The 22,052-nt window shown below is 41.4% G+C and overlaps 1 protein-coding gene across 1 annotated transcript in view; it reads right to left on the bottom strand.

Annotated features, from left to right (window-relative positions):
* LOC122793960 (arf-GAP with coiled-coil, ANK repeat and PH domain-containing protein 2-like) overlaps positions 1-21,650 on the bottom strand; it is a 930,687-nt gene extending 909,037 nt beyond the window's left edge. Inside the window, exon 1 of the mRNA XM_044062015.1 lies at positions 21,473-21,650. Within this exon, the coding sequence (XP_043917950.1) occupies positions 21,473-21,634 (162 nt within the window). The 5' untranslated portion in view covers positions 21,635-21,650. The remainder of the gene's footprint in view (positions 1-21,472) is intronic.
* Positions 21,651-22,052: the final 402 nt, after the last annotated feature.

Here is a 22,052-nt window from a genome sequence, read left to right on the forward strand (position 1 = left end):
TTTTTTCCCCATCTGTCCAGTGCCCTAGAATCCCTATCAGAGGGGACAGGATATTTTGCAGTGGAAGCTTTGACCCCTTTGGGACCCTGAGATATAGTTTCTGGGTCAGCAGCGGGGTTTTTATATACGAATTTATGAGAATCTGGGACCCTGTAGTATCTGTCAGACTTAGCAGGTGCAGGAGGTAAAGAGTCAGGGGACAGGCCGGACTCTGAAAATACATCATCTTGTCTAGAACAGGTGGAATAGCAAGGGGTCTGTGCTGAGGTAATAGCAGAAAGTCTCTGAGCCTTTTCTTAGATTCTGAGTAATCTTGGCTCTCGCCCAGTGGAAATGCTCCCTCATGGTATGCAGTGTTTCCCCAAAAGAATAATCCTCAGGAGGAGAGACTGAAGGAATGGATTCTTCAGCATCAGAATCCTCATAGGGAGGAATAGAATAATCCTGTTCAGAAGAGGAATCAGAGGAAATAGAAACCTTATCAAAAGAATCATATTCTGTCTGTTGCCTAGGCCTCTTATCAGGAGGGGGATGGGAACTCCTGATCAAAGTAATTAGGTCTTCGGCCACTTTAAGCATCTGTTTTTCAGGCATGGAAGTCTGAGTAGGAGAATGCTGTACTTATTTCTTTGTCTTTAGAGCTGCTTTAGTCTTTGTCTTTGAAGCTGAAGATGGTTTAACATATAACTGTGTAGGTCTGAAGACACCCTCAGAAGCCAATGCCTGCTCAGTGGCTCCGGACCCATCTGAGGGAATGATTTCTGAGTGTCCAATACCTTGAGTATCCAGAGGCTCAGTCGGCTCCACGTGGGAGTTGGAAGCGGCCTGTGGCTCTGAGGTAGCGGGCGCCAGGGGCTTCGAAAGCGCCTCACTGAGAACCGGCGAATGGCCTAATGGAGGCCTCGTCAGTCGGTTTTGGACCTCTGTTACCTATCCTTTTCCTTGTCCTTGCGTTTTTTGTAAACTCAGGTCATCGGCTGTTCCGATGGCATTATATAATTAAACCTTCGTCCAAAGTAATGAAATGCAAAATCGAACCGACTCTTAATAGTGCGTTGGTTAAATCTAGCACAAAAGTGACAGCTAGCAATATTGTGGTCAGGGACTAGGCAAGGAATACAGTAAGAGTGAAAATCCTTATGAGGTATTTGCTTCCCACAAGAAATACAATTGTTAACTTTTTCTGTCATCGGCCTGGACCAAGAAAAAAGTTTCCCCAACGGGGTACTTGAATTTAATGAAGACTTTGGTTCTGAAATTCAGATTTGAAAATCTCAGGAGTCGGCAAACCGGCACTTGCAAACTGCTTTTGCTTCGGGCACCACCCGGCAAGAAAGACTGAAGAAAATGGCGTCGGCTGCATCTTTCATACCCCTGGCGCACTGACGTCAGGGAAGAGGCGACAGCAACCGACGCCAGACCAGGACTTTGGAATTCAGGCAGACTGCGGGTAGCCTGCCAGCAGGATAACCCAAGAGTAATGACTGCAACAGTGAAACACGATGAACATCTAAAGTGATGGTGGCCACCATACAAACTGGAGTCTGTAGCAATAGTCTTGCAGTCACTGTTCTGCTGTGAATAATCTGGCTAACTTGTGATTTTATTCTTTGAAGTCTTTCTTGGGGTACAGGTGCTTGTGTCCAACACTGCTCTTATGAACTCTAAATGCTGTGTTGGCTCTAGATGGCATTTTTTGTAGTTTACAGTGATCCCAAGTGAGGAGCAAGTTTGAAGAACGTAGTTCCTTGCCTGCAGCAATAGATGCCTGATGGTTACAGTAATGAGCCAGTTGTCTAGGTATGGAAACAAACAGAATCCTTGCAGTCTGACATGGGCTGCTACCACTGCCATGCATTTGTTGAACACTCTGGGGGCTGTGATAAGACCAAACAGCAGGACTCTAAACTGATAATGACTGGCTCCCAGCCAGAACTGCAAGCATCTTTTGGAGCATTACTTATACGCATCCTGAAGATCTACTGAGCACATCCAATTGTCTTTTCCTAAGAATGGAAGTACAGACTGAACTGTGACCATCTGGAATTTGTTTTTTTGAAATGACTCGTTCAACGCACTGAGATCCAAAATCGGTCTCCAGTCCCATCTTCTTTGGCACTACAAACAATCTTGAGTAAACTCCAGATCCTATCTGGCCTGGTGGGGCTGCTTGGATGATTCTTTTGTCCAGCAGTTTTTGAATTTCTAAAACAGCTGCATCACTGTGACTGGGTGGAGCATCTGGGATTCTCTCTGGTTGAGTTGTTTTGAAAAGGGAATACTGTAACCTCGGGTTATAATCCTCTAACCCAACTGTCCGTTGTTAATGTTTGGCCAATCAGGTAGGTGCAGACTGAGTCAACCCCGGACTGCCTCCAGAGGATGGCAATCTGGTCTCCATTCAAAGCACTGATAGGAGTTACCAGGAAACGAATCCCTGGAAACCTGATTTGGCGGGCCACCTCTGTCTCTAGCACGGCATCTTCCATTGTAACTTCCCCCACTCTGCCCTGGGGGGGGGTCATTACCACACAAGTCCTGGAAAGGCCTTTGGCACCTTTTAAACCATAGCTTTCCACTCTTCTGGTTACTGGAGTAGGGCTGTTGAAGGGTGGAAAAGTGTACTCCCACAGCAGAAAGAGTATTCCATCCTTCTCACATCTGGCAAAGGTCTGTTTAACTTTGGGGCCAAAAAGGGATGTTCCGTCAAAGGCAGCATTGACGAAAGAAGACTTAAATGACTCCGTAAACTCACATAAATGCATCCAGTCACATCTCCTGACGGCTACGCCAGAATCCACTGCCCTAGTTATCCCTTCAAATGCATGTGCAATGAGCCTCATGGACAAATTACATATTGAATGAAGGGTTGCCAGCTGGGAAGCTACTTTATCCCGAACCCCTCAGCTACGGTTCCTGTTGGAGTGTCTGATAGCTCCTTTATCAGACCTAGTTGAAGCCTGGTGAAATGTGCCATGAAGTTCAAGGACCTAAGCATGAAGGTCAGTGAAGCGTATATGCACTTCCCGAATCTATCCATCATCCTAAACTCTTTATTAGGAGGATGGATAGTAGGACTTTCATCAAGTTCATTTTTGGTGGCTGCCACAATCACCGTGGCCTTCACTGGTACAAATTTAGCCCAATGTTGCTGACCCACGGGAGCTGACAAAATACGGTCTGGTCTCTTGGGAATTGGTTTGATGGAATCAGAAATCTTCCAAGTCCGCTGTGCAATCAACTTAATTACATCAGCAGCAGGCAGAGAGATCCAAGAAGTAGATGGTCAGGCATGAAAAGCTTCCAGGTATACTGAATCCTCTGAGGAAGGTTGTTGACCGTCCAAGCCACCCCTCTGATTCAAGATCTCTAGAATGTCACCAAAGGAGACATCTTCCAGGGGTGACCTCGGTGAGCCGCCTTCTTCACTGAAGTCAGCATCTTCTGTGCAAGACTCTTCAGGGGAGTCCAAGTGCTTCCTCTTGTCCTTTCTCTTCAGGGGTACCCCTTGGTGGAATGGGCCAGAGAAGTGTCTGAAGAGGACATGACCACCGTGGTTGAATCCTAAAGTTTCCATGTCCACTGTCCCAAGGTGGAGGCTGTGGGTAGCTCTGGGTGAAGGGAAAGGCAGGGATGCTGTTCTGATGAGAGAGGTATTCTTCTGTGAGCCTGTAGTGGACAAGGCACTCTCCATCGCCCAGAAAGCAGCCCCCCCCAATAGAGGAATGGGAGCCTGGAATCAAAATAGACTCCTTCAAAGCAGTGGTCCCATCCCACACCAAGGTGGCCGCCCCCGAACCTGAAGCCGGAGTTGAACTTAAGTGTGCCGAAGCTCTAAGAAGTGAGGACGGTTCTGACAAAATTGGTGTCGGTCCATGCTCGGAACATACAATCATCACAATTTTTTCTTGAAGAGTGCTAATGAGGAGCTCTGCTTGACATAGATAGGTAGTCTGTTCCAGAGTATGGGAAGTCTCTGGGACAGGAATCTATCCCTCCAGCATGTTCTGTTTATTGTGGTGACAAGGTTTAGGTCCCTAGAGCATTTAGCTCGGAGGGATTTCTTTAAGTGGAGCATGTCCAACAGCTCTGGGTTTGACATAGCTTTGTATGTTAGGCAGAGATCGCCTCTGAGTAGGCGATATGTGATGGAGTAAAGCTGGAGTTTTTTTAAACGGTCTGCGTAGGGCATCTGTTTGAGGCCAGTAATCCTCTTTGTGAGGTATTTCTGTGGCCTTTCCAGTTGTTGTAGATGTCTTGTGAGGTACATACCAAAAGGGGCATTGTACTCTATAATGGGTCTAAGGAGTGATGAGAAGAGGGGAACAATGACCTCTTTTTTCTGGATGAGAAACCTTTTGTGATGAGGTGAGCCACATAGAAGGATTTTCTGACCACTGTAGCAATGTGATTATCAAAGTAGAGACTACTGTCCACCTGTGTCCCAAGGTCACTAATCATACTTTCGGCGTTAAGTAGACTACCACTTATGTGGTAGTTCATGGGTACACAGTTTTTACCAAAGGAGATGACAATACACATTTTGGCATTGAACTTCAGGCCACGGCTTTGACATCAGGCATCTGTCTCAGTGAGGCCCTTTTGTAGTATGCCCACATAGTTAGGAGTTTCGATTATGGCTCCTAGTTTGCAGTCTTCTGCTAATTTTGTTAGCGAAAGACCTTCTGTGTTAGCCTGTACTTCAGAGAAGTAGATACCAAACAGGAGGGGACCCAGGACGGAACCCTGTGGTACTCCACTTGTCACTGGTCTGAAGTCGGATTTGGAGTCTGCTACTTTCACAGTGTGGGTTCTGTCCGTGAGCCAGTTGGCAACCCATCTTGTGACATAGGGATTTATACCTAGTTTAGTGAGCTTATCTATAATCCCAGTGTGGGGGATGGTGTTGAAAGCCTTGGCGAGATCTAGATAAGCTGTGTAAACCACCTTACCCTCATCTATGGCTTTGGTGACTGCTTCAAAGACGACAATCAGGTTTAGGAGACATGATCTGCCTTTTATAAACCCCAACTGGGTAGGGTCCAGAGTTTGGAGATTACCAATGTCTTTGTTTAGGAGTTCCATGATGACACGTTCCATGGCCTTGTAGTCCAGGCTAGTCAGGCTAATGGGGCAGTAGTTCCCGGGGTCCGTCGTGGCTCCCCCTTTGTGAAGTGGGATAACCATCGTGGTGCGCCATTCAGTGGGCACGAAGCCTGAGGTGAGGCTATGATTGAATATGGTGCTTAGGTAGGGTGCCAGTTCATTCAGTAGTTTGTGTAGAACGCGGCCTGGGATATTGTCAGGTCCCATGGAAGCTGTGTTCTTGGCTTTGGAGAGTGTGTTTTTTACCTGTGCAGCCATGATTACAGGAACATTGCATTCATCCGGTATAGAGATGGGCCCTCTAGGGGGTGGGGGGGGGGGTAAAGTTAGCACTGAACCTATCTGCCAGGATGTTGGCAATATCAGTTGGTTCTGTATATTCAGTGCCACTGCGCAGTAACTCAGAGCAGATCTGAGTGTTGCCATTGAGATTATCGACATAGCTACAGAATGCTTTGTGGTGGTCTTTAGAGTCAGTGGCAATTTTGTTTTCGTAACTAGCTTTGGAGGATTTTATGAGGGATCGCAGCTTCTTACTGAGGTTGACCAGGTAGTTCCTCCAGTCATGGGATTTTACTCTTTTTTGCAACAGTTTCTTTCTTCTGTTGGAGAGTTTGTTTATGGCAGAGGACCACCAGATTGGCTTCCTTTTTTTGGAGGATAACATCTTGGTTCTATTAGGGATAGCATGATCCATGCACTTGTGTAAGTGCTTATAAAGTGCATTTGTGTAGGAATCAGCAGTCGTACCTCTATTGTCCGTCTGCATGGGTGTCATGAAGTTTGCCACTTCTGTCTTAAGAAGTTTAAAGTTGGCTTTGGAGAAGTTTTTTTACAGTGGTTTCCCTAATTGAGGGTGGGGGCAGGATGTGGATTGTCTAGGGTGATTAGCTTGTGGTCGGATCTGACCAACGAGGAATTGACCTCTGGTGTGGAACACCGATTGCCCATGTTGGTAATGACCAGGTCTAGGATATTGCTGCCCCTGGTGGGGGTGTGAATAAGTTGATCCAAGGCATTGGAATTTATGAATTCCAGAAAACGTTGAGCAAAAGAGTTGGTACACGAGTAGTTTTCCCAGTTAATGGTGGGGTAGTTGAAATCGCCCATTATTAGGATGTTGGGTTGTATCCTAATACTTTCCAGTGTATCAAGAAATGAGGAGTGGGAATCCTGGGGCATGGTGGGGGGTCTGTAGCAAGCTACAATTTGGATTGCAGTCTTGCCCAGAGTTAGTTGCACTTGGATAATCTTGGATGCATTATGCTGTGCAACTAGCCTGGAGGTGTGGATATCCTTAATGAATATGGACAGGCCTCCACCTTTAGTGCTTCCTTCCAGGTTAGGTGGCCGAAAGGTGTGGTATGAATCATAGCCTGGTAACGCAGGGGTGCTCTCTGGAGTTTTGAACCAGGACTCTGTCACTGCACAGGTGTCGATGTTCTCCATTTTAAGGAGTGCCTCGAGTGAGTGCATTTTGAGGTTTAGACTTCTAGCATTGAGTAGCATTACCCTCAGATTTTGCCTGCTTGTACCTGTTATGGTGGTGAATTTGTCATTTGAACCTTGCCTAAAAAAGGCACTAAAGGGGTGGCAAGAGCCTTAGCCAGGATCCGGAATCCCAAGGGAGACAGGTGCAAGCCATCTCTGGAAAAGCATTGTGGTCTGTCGATCATGTCGTCCCAGGCAGACAAATACTGGATCCCCTTAGAACGACACCAGAAACTTAGCCAATTATTGAAGTCGATCATTTTGTCCTTGTACTGTGGTATCATTCTGGGTGATGGCAGGATGCTACTCAGGGCTAGGGTCATACCTGCCTGGGTAACAAGATCGGAGAGCTCCTCCATGTCTCTTTTCATGTAGTCCAGGGAGGTACGTCTCAGGTCATAAACACCAACATGGACAATGACAGTGTCATATTTGTACTTGTTGTGGAGTGACCGGAGTGCATGAATTATGTGGTGGATCCTGGCACATGACAGGCAGCTGACTGTAACTTTCTCCTTGTTTAGCCTGGTGAGTGGAACATCAGTGTGCCCGACTATAGAGTCACCTATGACTAGAGTGTTGGGTACGTTGTTATGCCTTATGGGCTGTGGTTGAGTGGCACACTGAGTTTGAGGGCTATGTGTCATTAGGTTGTGTTAGGGGGAGGGGTTTGCTTGCATTTCTGCTTTGGAGGTCCCTGATACTTGGGCAGGTTTTTATTGAGAGCCTCCGCGAATGCAGGTGTGTGTTTTGTGTTTGTGTGTGTGTGTTTTGGTGGTGTAGGTTTTGAGGGACTATCTGACATCTAGTCCAGTCTTGGGTGAAGAGAGCTTTGCTTCTAGTTTGGCTATATAAGTGCATCTCTCACAGGTTGTAGTGCTGGGTGGTAGGAGGAGAGGGTTGTCTGTGGACATGAGGCAATTGCTGCACTGCCCCAAGATGCCCAGATTCATCAGGTAGACAGGAGAAATCACCGGGAGCTGATCCTTAGACATGCCTGGATAGGTGCTTATTTATGAAGTACTAAAAACTGCTTTCCTCTAGACAAGTGAAAAAAGTTGAGTGCTGTAGTAATTTGCAGCTTATTTAGTGCTTACAACCAGTTCTGAACAAGTGCTGAGTTCAAAGAAACAGATTTGAGTGCTGAAACTAGAAAACTGGCTAGTTCTAAAAAACAAAATTATGCTAGAAGGCTTCCCTCCAGCACATAATGGCTTGCGGGCTCAGAAGCCTACAAACAGTCTAGAACACTTACAGGAAAGGCAGGAAACAAGCTTAAATTTTTTTCCTTACCCAGATGCTCTCTTTGTACACAGCAGGAGTGCCTGAAATCAGAATATGATCTAACTGCACTCAGTTGAGTTAATAAATGAGATGGGCCCAGAAGGAGAATCCAAACACAAATTTACAAGAGGGGCAGGCAGTTTCAAAGCCACCAAGATTACTGAAAAATCAGAGTCAAAACTTCAAGTTCTGTTAATATTCAATGCAACACAAGCAAATCAATTAAAATGCTGTATTATTTGAAAAAAAAGTGCATATAAAAGGTACTTAAATTCTCTTATACGTCCAGTTGAATACAACTAGATTTTAGTCGGCCAAAGCTCAGGTTTTAAGCAGAAAATATTCCAAAATGTACCACTTAAATAGGCAGTAACAGAATATCAGTGAATGAGACTACCCCTGACTGCAATTACTGTCTATGCAGGAATTCTAACAGGCAATAAAATCTAGCAAGCACTAACTGAACAGAGTCAAAACTTCCAGTTCAGTTAATATTCAATGCAACACAAACACATCAATTAAAATGCTGTATTATTTGATAAATGTGTACTTAAATTCTCTTATATGTTCAGTTGAAGATATTTTGCATATTATTAGATAGTAATAAAGAGACCCCCTTATAATAACCAATGTAATATAAGATAAGATACAATCATCCTTAATTAACTGGAGGATGAATTATGGTTAGAGGAAAACATGTATGTCTGACTTATGAGTAAAATGAGAACCTATGAATCTATGAACCTATGAAGGAAAGGGGGTATATTGTTCGAATAATACTATTTACACTATTTACAACTCTTTACAACTTGGATGCCTTGACAAGTGTATAGAGAGACATTTCACTAATGTGATTAACAATAGAGTAAACATCAGCATTTATTTGTTATAAGACTAGAAAATTCACACACAAAGGTCCTCAAAGATTTTGTTTATAATAATGAATGGTGTATGATGATTAAGTTGTTTGAATTAAGTCAAAGAGACTGCACCAGTAGTTCTGGAAATGGTCTTTTTTTTCCTTTTTACTGATAGAGCAAAGTTTATGTGCAAATATATACTTAATTGCCATTGTTGTAAAATTCTCCCAAGAGATTCCTGAGGTGGATTACCCAGTTCTTAGCTTTAAAGTATTTGAGAAGAGCACACAGTTGCTGGGATGTGTCTCCGGACTCCTGTTAAAGGTTTAGGAATTATATTCAGGATTGTGGTTTGCCAGGACAAGGTAGTCTTCTCATAGCTCATTTTTTCCAGTTTAGCTCTAAGGGAGCACCATAATTTATATATGTTTTTACAAATCCAGAAGATGTGAAGTATATTTGCATGAACAGAAAGGACTTGCTAGATTTTTGTTGTACCCAAATTTTAATAGGACTGCTGGAGTGTAGTATGAGTTATTACTGATCATAAGCTGGGTATAAATTAAATTCGTAAAAGTGGTTAGATTTAAGGTGTTCTGAATTGCTTCATATTTGGACTCAGTAGAAATTTCACCATGTATATCATCCCAGTATTTGGAGTATAGAAGCAATTGTTGACATTTGATCGTTATTAGCAGCTTGTATGCATGAGACAGCATTTTGTTCCCAAGGGAAAGGGTTTTGATAATTGATTGCGCTAGAGTTACCTCCTGCTCGCTCACTTTGGTGTTAGCAAATGTTTGTTTTATTAATGAATTAAGTCGTCTTAACATGGGGTTATATCTACTTGGGGCCCCAAAAAGTTCTTAGACAGCAGCAAAGTTCTTAGGATGGTAAAATTGCCATACCATGAGGTTTTTAATTCTGGGAAGGCTAGACAGGCCTATCATGTTATTATTGATTTTTATATTTGGGTTTAGGTGAATTGGTTGGAGAACAAGGAGAGTATCCTGTAGATTAACAGAGCGCAACAAAGCTTGAAAGATGTTAATTTTATTTTTTAATGCAGGTAGAATTTTAGATTTGTATTCACTGTTAAAGATTAAATATGGGATAGAGAGAGGGTTTAATTTGAGTGATTATATATACTTGCACCAGATTTTGACCCAGATTGGGATCCATGTATCAACCGATGGTTCATAGTTCGCAATTTGGATTAAACGGTTTGCAGTTATTACATTGTAGTATAGATTAAAATCGGGGAGGCTCAAACCACCTTTTTCTTTTGAGAGTATTAGCTTTTTATAAGAGATTCTGGTTGTTTTAAGGAACCAAAGGAATTTGATGGATGGTGGTTTCCATTTTATTGAAAAAAGTTTATAGTTTGCAACAGCAGAAAAGAGACCATTGACTTACAAATTTTATGAAGATCACTATTCAGGAGTTCAAAGTACATGTTTAAATCATCTGAAAATGCTGAATATTCTATCTCTATGTTAAAGACTCTTGGTATATGATGATAGTTTTTTTTGGTTAAGTAGTAGGAGAGGTTCAAGATAAATATTAAGCAGATAGGGTGAAGGGGACAGCCCTGTCTAGTGCCATTAGTAGTTTTAATAGGGTGGGACAGGTAGCAGCGTTGTTATAAAGCATTTTTATAGTGTTAATCATAAACTTAGGAAAGTGGAGGTATAGCATGGTCAAATATAGGAAGTTTAGGTCCACATTGTCAAAAGCTTTAGTGCGTACCTCGGGTGGTTATCATTTTGTAGGAATAACATTATTGCATCTAAAGTGAGGGCATTGTCGCATAGTTGTCTTTGTTTCATGAAACCTAATTGTTCAGGGGAAATAACTTGAAGCCAGAACTTTCGGCATTCTACTTGCTAGGATAGACGTCAGAATTTTAACATCTATATTAATGAGGGCACTGGGTCTGTAGCTAAGAGGGTTATGCTTGTCAGAATTAGGTTTCAAGATGAGAATTGTTTTAGAGTTGTTCATATATTTATCAGTAATCCCCTTGAGGACGATGCAGTTGTAGAGGTTAAGAAGAATTCTAATAAACTGATCATTAAGAAGGTGGTAAAATTCTCCTCTAAAGCCCATCATGTCCTGGCGCCTTGTTGGGTTTGAGCTCTTTGATAGCTAACTTAATTTTATTCAAGGAATTCTTTGTAGATGTCTTTATTAGTTTGATTTTTGGGGTTGTAAATTTCAGTCAAGATATCTGTAAAGGAATTAATAATGTTGTAATTACTGTATAAGGTTTTTCCTTTAATTCAGATGTATAGTTTGGGCCATCTTAGATGTTTATTAGTTTGACCAGTGTGATTTGTGATCTGCAGATAGTGATCTGCAGATAGTATTTTTAATTTATAACAGCGCTTAGATTTAAGCAATTGAACGAACATTAACTTGGATAATCCTCCACTTCCTGAGGCAAGTCTAGGCTAAAACATATTAATTTACGTGCTATTTAATGATTTTTTTAATTAAATGTTTCTTCATTCACATTCTATAACTTTAACTGCACCATGTTATACTTTCCACCATTCTTCAAAGGTCAAGATACACAATTATATTTCTCTCCATTCTGAGGGACAAAATTACATCCTGTTAATTTCAATATTACCAATTCAGATACTATTTTCTTATCATTCATTGAATCCCACTAGTCCTACCCTCTACTTTAAACAAATCCATTTATTCTCCAAGGGCAATTACTTCATTTCAAATTTGATTTTCATACCAGCATTACATCTTGTTGCATTCATTTCCAATGTTTCAAAATAATCCCTCCATTCACGTCAAGTATTTGCATTTCATTTTACTCAAAAGCAGTACTAATTTCCCTTTTCTTAATTATCCTTCAACTTTAGTTTACTGTTTTATCTAGAACTACTATATGGGTTTCCAGACTAACACTCAACCAATTCAATGGGTTTTCCAATCAACATGTTTACAACTGGATTATCCACTCGAACATCATGATTACACCCCAAATTACCTTAATTACTCTCCAATTCAATGTTTTTCCTATTCCACTTGATTCGACATCACCTTCATGCTAGCTTGTTATAACACCTTTTTCAAAATTATGACAAAGGTAGTCATGAGTACTAATTTCTTTTCTGTCCATCAATTATCAATTTCTTTCTATTCTACTGCACTAAAATCATTTACTTATCATTTATTACATGCCCCACACTCAAGACAGTATTTCCTGGCATCCGAGAATTCAAAACAGAATCCAAGATTTCCAGTCTCCATTTTACAACTCTTATTTACCTTACACTTTGAAAATACATCCTTTTCCTTTTCACATGTCCTTTACTTTTCATCCTCAAAATTTCTTCACATCCATATTAGTATGTGAAAAAATGTGAATGGAGGAGGGTTACAGCAAACAAAGGGAAAGTCTTAGTAAAATCAATTGCATTAGCACAGTGATTAGTAAAGAAAAACATATCTTCACTAACATCAGTTTCATCAGTACAGTAACTAGTGCCCAAAGTATGCTTTCAATTTAACCCATTAACAGCATTTAGAAAATAACTGCAGTAATGCCATCACAGCAGACATTAGTGTGACTAGAGACAGAAAGGAAGAATTCAAGAGCACTTTGTTTGCCGTATAGCAGTTTTTGCTTTGTATTAAAACAAAATAAAAACTCAAAAACTTGAGTGGTTGTCGAAAGTGACTGCCTTACACCTAGAAAATGCAGCGACTAGAATAAAACAGTCATAAAATTTGACTAGAAACCAGCAGAATGGTCTGAACAAATTTGCCCTGGTGTAAAAACTAAAGCAGAAAGTAGGTATAAATTCAGAGCTAACAAGAGTTTTGTTTTTTCTTTGACTGAGATGGTCCTTTGTGGATTTCTTTGACCCTTCTGAGTAAGGAAATGCAGCCATAAGGACATACATATGTAAGAGAGCGTGTACACATGAACTATGTATACACACATATATGTGATACACGTATGTGTATACGCAAGTATATTTTATGTTTATATATCCATGTGTGTGTGTGTGTGTGTGTGTGTGTGTGTGTGTATACACATATACAGTGGATATAAAAAGTTTACACATCCCTGTTAAAATGTCAGGTTTTTGTGATATAAAAAAACGAGACCACAATAAATCATTTCAAAACTTTTCCCACCTTTAATGTGACCTATAACCTGTACAATTCAATTGAAAAACAAACAAATCTGTTAGGGGAAAAATATAAAAAATAAAAAACATACAATACGCTGGATGCATGTGTGCACACCCTTAAACTAATGCTATGCTGAAGCACCTTTTGATTTAATTACAGCATTCAGTGTTCTTGGATAGGAGTCTATCAGCCTAGCACATCTTGACTTGACAATATTTGCCCACTCTTCCTTGCAAAAGCTCTCCAAATCTGTCAGATTGCGAGGGCATCTCTTTTGCACAACCCTCTTCAAGTCATCCCACATATTTTCTATTAGATTTAGGTCTGGGCTCTGGCTGGCCCATTCTAAAGCTTTAATTTTCTTCTGGTGAAGCCATTCTTTTGTTGATTTGGATGCACGCGCTTGGGGTCATTGTTGTGTTGAAAGGTGAAATTCCTCTTCATCTTCAGCTTTCGAGCAGAAGCCTAAAGGTTTTGGGCCAAAAGTGAATGGTATTTGGAACTGTTCATAATTCCCTCCACCTTGACTAAAGCCCCAGTTCCAGCTGAAGAAAAGCAACCCCAAAGCATGATACTGCCAACCAACATGTTTCACCATGGGGATGGTGTTCTTTTGGTGATGCAAAGTGTTGTTTTTGCACCAAATGTACCTTTTGGAAATGTGGCCAAAAAGTTCAACCTTGTTCTCATTGGACCATAACACATTTTCCAACCTGCTTTTGGGAGCTGATGTATTGGTTTGCAAATTTTAGCTGGGTCTGACTGTTTTTCTGTGTAAGAAAAGGCCTCTGCCTTGCAAACCTACCCCATAGTCCAGACATATCAAGAATACGTAAGATAACATGTCACATGTAGTACACAACCAGTATTTGCCAAAAATCCCTGCAGCTCCTTCAGTGTTGCTGTAGGTCTCTTGGAAGCCTCCCTGACCTGTTTTAGTCTTGTCTTTTCATCTATTTTTGAGGGACGTCCAGTTCTTTGCAACGTCACTGTTGTCCCATATTTTCTCCACTTTTTGATGACTGTCTTCACTGTGTTCCATGGTATATCCAATGCTGTAGAAATTTTTTTTGTACCCTTCTCCTGACTGATACCTTTCAACAATGAGATCACTTTGATGCTTTGTAAGCTCTCTGCGAACCATGACTTTTGGTGTAGCAGGCAACTGAGTAAATGTCAGGAAAATCCTACTAGGACAGCTATACTTTATTTGGGGTTAATCAGAGTCTCTTTAATTGATGGCAGGTGTGTACCCAAGAAGACTGAATGTTGTAATTAAATCAAAAAAGTGCTTCAGCAAAGTATTGGTTTAAGGGTGTGCACACTTATGCAACTAGCGTATTGTACGTTTTTTATTTTTTATATTTTTCCCCCTAACAGATTTGTTTTTTAATTGAATTGTACAGGTTATAGGTCACATTAAAGGTGGGAAAAATTTTGAAATAATTTATTGTGATATAATTTTTTTATATCACAAAAACCTGGCATTTTAACAGGGGTGTGTAAATGTGTATATAGATATATATATATATATATATATATATATATATATATATATATATATATATATATATAAACATCCATATATACATATACACATATATAAATAAACATATATACACATACACACACAGATATGCATATGCTGGATAAAATGCACAGTCTAGAGATAGTAGTTAGAAGTCAGGATTAAGCCCTGAGACACGCAAAACCACTGAGCTAATGTGCTATCCTAGCAGCCTAGATGCCCATCACTCAACTCTAAATCTTCCCCCAAACCAACTCTCTCTTCCCTTAACAGACTTAGGACAACATAAACATATTATGTCAGATGGCTCTTGCTGATTTTACTTTTACTTTTTTGGCATACGAGTGCAAACAATGTAAATAATTTCCATTATATCCATTTACTGATGGAAAGTTAATACAACACTATAGTATAATGGATACTCCTTTGTGGCAAAGTGAGAAAAGCACTTCCACATGAACATATCAGATATATCTTGCCGATTTTACTACTACTTTTTAGTGTATCTAAGTGCAAATTATATAAATAACTTCCATTATGCCTATTTACTGAAGGAAAGTTACTACAATGCAATGATATACTAGGTGCCCTTTTGTGGCAAAGTTAAAAATCATTTCTGTATCTCTGGACTATAAGTCTGGAGGAAGGGACAGGTACTATAGCATCTTATATTATGTTCTCCTGTAAATTACTGCATTAGCTCAATTTTTAATATACAGACATATATTTAATAAACACTTTAGAATCTAAATATCCTACAGCCCTAGGTCTTTCAAGAAAATATGTCATGTAATTTATTCAGGCACCATCAGTCACAGCAGATTTTCAGCAGCACATACTTCTCTGGTACCAATTCACAGATGTTGCTTTTGTTGCACATTTTTCTCATGTGAAGCAGATAAAGTACAGTTTTGTACCTACCATAAATGTAGATGTTCGAGGATTCCATTGCTGCAGTCCTTACTATTGGGTATAGTCCGCGTCCAGTCGGCCCGAATACCAGAGTATAAGGCTGACGTCGGTCAGGGCGCATTAGACTGACGTCAGTACGTCAGGGTACTAATGCGCATGACCGACGCCATATCCTCAGTCTTTTCTTGCCCCAGATGTCAGAAGACCCTAAAAAGACAAGTCCCAAAATACCTGCACCAAAAACATGTACAATATATACAACAATATATACAAAAATATAAGCATGTAAACTCACCTACACAACCACCCCTAAACACAGAGGGGAAGGAGGGAGGGTAAATTGGACTGCAGCAATGGAATCCTCGAACATCTACATTTATGGTAGGTACAAAACTGTACTATGTTCTTCGTTTTCCATTGCTGCAGTCCTTACTATTGGGTAGAATCCCAAAGCAGAGGTAAGGGAGGCTGGCAAATCATAAAGAAGTAGGAGCTGACAACATGCCTTGCAAAACAGCTGTGGCAAAACCAGCCCTAGACTTAGAGTAGATAGGAAGGTGATAATGCTTAGAGAAAGTATGCACTGAACTCCAAGTAGCTGCTTCCAAAATATCCTTAGTTGCCACCCCCCTTAGAAATGCTGTTGAAGTGGCAGTAGCCCTAGTGGAATGAGGCCTAATCCCAGCTGGAATCTCCTTGCCATGATGGGAATAACAAAATGCAATGCAAAAGCCAATCCACCTAGAAATAGTTTGTTTTGACACAGGCTTGCCCTGTGAACTCAAAGCAAAAGAAACAAACAACTGCTGAGACTGTCTAAAATCCTTAGTCCTGCTTAAATAATAACGCAATTGCCTGTGTACATCTAAAGTGTGCAAAATCTTTTCCCCTTTATTTTGAGGGTCTGCATAAAACGTAGGCAAATGAATAGTTTGGTTTAAAGCCACACTAGAAACCACCTTAGGCATAAAGGAAGGATTAGTACGTAATGATACCCTATCCTTATGGAAAATCAAAATGGGCTCTACTGCCATAAGGGCCTGCAACTCAGACACCCTTCTTGCAGAAGTAATAGCCAACAGAAAAGCAGTCTTCCATGACAAGTATTTCAATTCAGCAGTAGCTGCAGGCTCAAAAGGTTGTAGAGTAAGTTTTTCCAACACAAAATTGAGATCCCAAGCAGGAGTAGGAGCTCTACGTGGGGTCTTATATTCTTTGCACCTCTAAGAAACTGCTTGAACAAAGGATGAGAAAACAAAGGTGGGTCACAATCATAGTGAGCTGAAATTGCTGCAGCATGAATCTTAATGGAAGAGAAGGACAAACCTTTGTCCAATAATTCAGTAAGATATTGAAGAGCCACACTCAAATTAGGCTCAGAAATCTCCAAATTCTTTGCTGTACTCCAAAATAAAAATCTCTTCCATTTGTCTGCGTACACTCTCCTTGTACTAGGTCTTCTAGCTTCCATAATCACATTTAAAACTTGTTGAGGAAGTTGAGACCTGCTGTGTTTCAACACAGAATATGCCAGGCTGTTAGATGAAGAGAGTGAAGCTTGACATTGAGCAGATGACCGTCCTTCTGAGATAACAGATGAGGAATCAGAGGTAAAGGCCATGGAGGCTTCTTTACCAGACTCCGTAGTAGTGGGTACCAGTGTTGCCGAGGCCAATCTGGAGCTATCAAAATCATCCTTGGCCTGTCTTGTCTGACCTTTAATAGTACCTTTGGAAGAAGAGGCAGAGGTGGAAAGGCATACACATGAAGGTTTTTCCAACTGAAAGACAGAGCATCCACTTTCCAAGCTGTGTGATGAAACCCCTTTGTGCAATACTTTGGCAGCTGGTGGTTTAGTGGAGAAGCGAACAGATCTATGTCTGGAGTTCCCCATGACACTGTCAATTTCTGAAATACATGAAGATCCAGTTTCCACTCGTGGGGATCCATGATTTGTCTGCTTAACACATCTGCTAAGGAGTTCTGTGCTCCTGGCAGAAACCTTGCCTGAAGAGTTAGTTGCAAGCTTAGCGCAGTCTCCCATAATATCATTGCTTGCCTGCATAGAGGATAAGAATGTGTTTCCCCCTTGCTTCTTGATGTACCACATGACAGTTGTGTTGTCTGTTAGAATCAACACCTGCCCTGGAAGAAGTAACTCCTTGAAAGCCATTAATGCAAACTGGACTGCTAACATCTCCTTCATGTTGATATGTAGATGCTGTAGTCTGGCAGGCCACTTGTCTTATATCCACTTTCCATTTAGATGAGCTCCGTAAGCAATGTCCGAGGCATCTGTCGTTAAGATCTGACTTGCCTCTGGCCGGGTCACAGAGAGTCCCTTGTTTAGGTGACATTCCTGAGCCCACCACAAGAATCCTTTTTGAAGGCAAGGTATTATTTGAATGACAGTGTCCAAATCCTGGCAGTGCTGTGTCCATACATTTTGAGATACCATTGTAGCTTCCTCATATGCAGTTTGGCATTGGGAAGCACCAGAATACAAGATGCCATGAACCCTAATGCTTGAAGGACTGTCCTTGCAGTCAGCACGGACTGATGAGATAGTTGATGGAAGTAAAGTGACAGACTCTTTTGTTTGTCCGGGGTTAAAAGGCCATCTGGGCTGCTGTATTCAGTCTCACACCCAGAAAGCACATGTCTTGAGAGGGTACTAGACTGGACTTTATTTCGTTCACAGAATACCCTAGGCATCTTAGCACTGCTATAACATATTCCAGATGCTGTAGAAGGTCTTCCTTTTCTTGAGCCAGAATCAGGCAGTCGTCCAAGTAAGGATAGATTTGAATTCCTTGAAGCCTGAAGTAAGCTATCACTGGAGCCAGAACCTTTGTGAATACTCTGGGCAGTAGATAAGCCAAAGGGCAATGCAGAGAACTGATAATGAGAATTTCCAGCTCGAAACCGCAGATACTTCCTGCAACTTAGCCTTATAGGCACATGAAGGTAAGCTTCCTTGAGATCTAAAGTTACCATCCAGTGATCTTTGCCCAGCAGAGGTAAAAGCTGTTGTAACGCCAACATCTTGAACTTGGGAATGTCCAAAACGTGTTGAGGAGAGATAAATCCAAAATTGGTCTCCACGTGTTCCCCTTCTTTGGTACTAGGAACAGGCGAGAATAAAATCCTAGGCCCCTTTCTGATACAGGGACTGGCTGAATGGCCCCTATCTGGAGTAACTGAGAAACTTGCTTGTGAGCCTCTTTTCTTTGTGGAGGAGGAACGTCTGGCATGCCTTTGAAAGGGGGCATTGTATGGAAATAAAATCTGTAACCGTGGTGAATGATATCCAACACCCACTTGTCTTGAGTAATTAAATTCCAATTTTCTTTGAAAAGAGACAGTCTTCCTCCCAAAGGAGCTGCCAGACGGGAATCTACTGGCAGCTGAAAAGACAGGTCATTGGGTCTGTTTACGAAAGGACTGACCCCTGCCCTCACCAGAAGTCTGAGCAGGTGAACTTCCTGTTCTAGGCCTAAAAGAACCTTGAGCCCTGCCCCTACCACGTCTAGACCTACCCCTAGACTGGGAATCATAAGCAGGATATGTCCACCCCTTAGCAGGCCAATTTCTACTAAACTTTGGTGGCTGCACCTGCAAAAAATCTTTAACAGTTTGCATAGACTTAGCTTTGTCCTCCATTTTCTTTAAAACTGCTTCCACAGGCGATCCAAACAACACATCAGACTGTAAAGGAGCATCCAAAATCCTTGTCTTAACATGCTCAGCTAAATTCTGATCCTTCAACCAGGCATGCCTGCGAAGAACAGAACTGGTAGCAGCCACCCTCGAGGAGGCCTGTACAGCATCAAAACCACATTGCAAAGAATGCTTACCCACTTGTTCAGACACATGAACCAAATCCAGCAACTCTTTACACTCAATAACTTCCGCCAAAGCATCCACCTTAGATTTCAATTGTGAAAGGAGATAATTCTGATATTTTAGCATGTGAAACTGACAATTCAATGCTCTCATGGCTAGAGTGGAAGAAGTATACACTTTCTTTCCCCACCTATCCAAAGCCCTTGCCTCTTTATCAGTGGGAACAGGATTTTTAACCACAGAAGCCTTAACACCTTTAGGCCCTTGAGAAATAGTTTCTGGGTCCGCCCTAGGACTCTTAAACAAATATTTATGAGCTTCGGGCACCCTATAATACCTATCAGGCTTAACAGGAGCAGGAGGCAAAGAGTCAGGGTTCAGGGAAGCCTCTGCAAAACATCTTCCACCACATTCAACACAGGAGGAATAGCTAAAGGCCTATGCTGGGGTAAAACAAGAATTCCCTAAGCCTTTTCCTGGAATCAGAGTAATCCTGGCCTTCCCATTTAAAGTGCTCCCTCATGGAATGCAGAGTCTCTGAAAATGAGAAATCCTCAGGAGGAGAAGCTGTAGGAGTGGAATCATCCACATCAGAATCAGAATAAGTAGGATACTCCTGCATATCTTCCGCAGAAGATTCTGAAGCCTCTGAACACTGTTCAAAACTATCAAACTCCGGTTCCACCCTAGGCCTCTTATCAGGCAGGGGCATAGAACCTCTAATCATAGTAATCAAATCTTCTGCCATTTTAAGCATATGTTTCTTAGGTACAGAACCCGAAATGCTAGGAGAAGCCCCACTGAAGCTGAACTAGGCCTACCTCTCAAAGAAGTTTTGGCAACAGAAGGAGAGGCTCTAACTACCTTGGGAAGAGAGGGAAGAACAGTCACCTGAGAAGCCCCTCAGCCTGGCCTACCTCCTGAGAAGGCACATCCTGTAATAGTAAAGTTTCTGCCTGGGACTCCATGGAAACTCCTGGCAAAACCTCTGGCTCCACTGAGCCTTCTAAAGAACCGACGTCCGGGACTGCCGGTTCATCAACCCTAGGCTTCGCTGTTTTGTCCTTGCGCTTCTTGGAGGAAGCGGGCGTCGGAGCATCCGATGGCATTTTATAATTGCAACGCTTCCCAAACACTAACCTGGCACAGTCTAACCTCCTCTTAATAGTGCGTTTGTTAAACCTAGCACAAGAGCGGCAACCAACAACGTCGTGCTCAGGCCCTAAACAAGGTATACACAAGGTATGGTAATCCCTATGAGGTATCTGTTTCCCACAAGAAATACAGTTATTCACTTTTTCTGACATCCGGTAAAATACTGAGGCAAGAAAAACCAAAATGTTCCCAACGGGTACTTAGCCAACTCTGTTTCGGTCTGAAACTCCGGTTTCGGAAATATTTCAGAACGCCAACCTGCACTCGCAAAACTGCTTCTGCATCGGACCATGCGGCAAAAAAGACTGAGGATATGACGTCAGTCATGCGCATTAGTACCCTGACGTACTGACGTCAGTCTAATGCGCCCTGACCGACGTCAGCCTTATACTCTGGTATTCGGGCCGACTGGACGCGGACTATACCCAATAGTAAGGACTGCAGCAATGGAAAACGAAGAACATCCAAACTTTTGTTGCTAACAAACTCTAAAATGAATGCCAGAAATGGCTAAACGTACTTCATCCAAAGAAACTGTCCCTCCTCCCTACTCTTTTCAGCATTCTTTTACATATCTTAAAAACTTATAAATGCAAGCTTATGTTTTATTCCCCATCAGGCCTATCAGCCCTTTTCCCCCTCTTCCTCAAGCTTTCTCTCTATGTTACAGAGCAAAGTGTACATCTAATTCAATCATACAGCTTTGAAGGCTTCTCTCTCAACTCATTCAGCTGCCCTGAAAATTCATTTTCAGGATGTAAACATTTTTAAACTGTTACTCATTTTGATTAATATGATGTAAAGACAATTAATGCTCTTTACCATACAATCAGCCTTACATAAATTCCCACCCTACCCCCCAAAAAAAGAAAAAAAATTTACCATAACTTGAAGAATAATAAAGGCATAAGTAAAGTAGTCTGCTACAAAACAGATTTCTTAAAAGTATTCAGTTTTTCATTATTACTGCAAACTTTCTCACCCATTACAGCATTCTTCCCTGAATTAGTTTTATATCCAATCTGTAAACTCCACACTGGTACTCGCACAAAGTTTCAAATTAGTTTCAGAGGTAATAAACTGATCGACATCTACATATTTTTAAAACTTGTGCCACCTTTCTTACCTGTAATACATAATCCAGGGCCAGATGACGGTAGCACTTTTGGGTAGCAAGCAGGAAGTGGCTGGCTTCTTCTGCTTCACGTGCTTTGTGGCGGGACACAGCTGAATTCTTTATAGATACTGATTCCATATCTTCACTGATCCGAAAGAATTCCTTCTTCATGTCCTTCAGCTTATGGATCTCTCTAAGCAAACAACATGCCAAGTGTGCAGAACATGTTAACTCTGACAACCACTTACTGAAACTATTTAATCAACATTCACAAACTAACTGCCTTAAGCTACAAAAATTCATTGTGGCTATTTACAAACTAAGAAATCAATAATGCACTGGATTATTTCATTCTTAATCCATTTTTTTTATAGAAACTACTGTTTTGCATTATAGAATATGGTCACAGATTCAGACACAAAAAAATCACTACAATGAAAAAAAATCACATGCAATATAAAATACATTAGAGGGTACACTGCAGACTCAGTACTAAGTATGCCCACATGAAATGCACAGAAGTCTCAAATGTCAAATATTTAAATTATGAGTTAAAAGGTATGGAGATCGCTTTACTACACATTTACCA

Source organism: Protopterus annectens, chromosome 2.part1 (assembly GCF_019279795.1).
Source record: "Protopterus annectens isolate FY-2018-M chromosome 2.part1, PAN1.0, whole genome shotgun sequence".
NCBI classification, from domain to species: Eukaryota; Metazoa; Chordata; order Ceratodontiformes; family Protopteridae; genus Protopterus; species Protopterus annectens.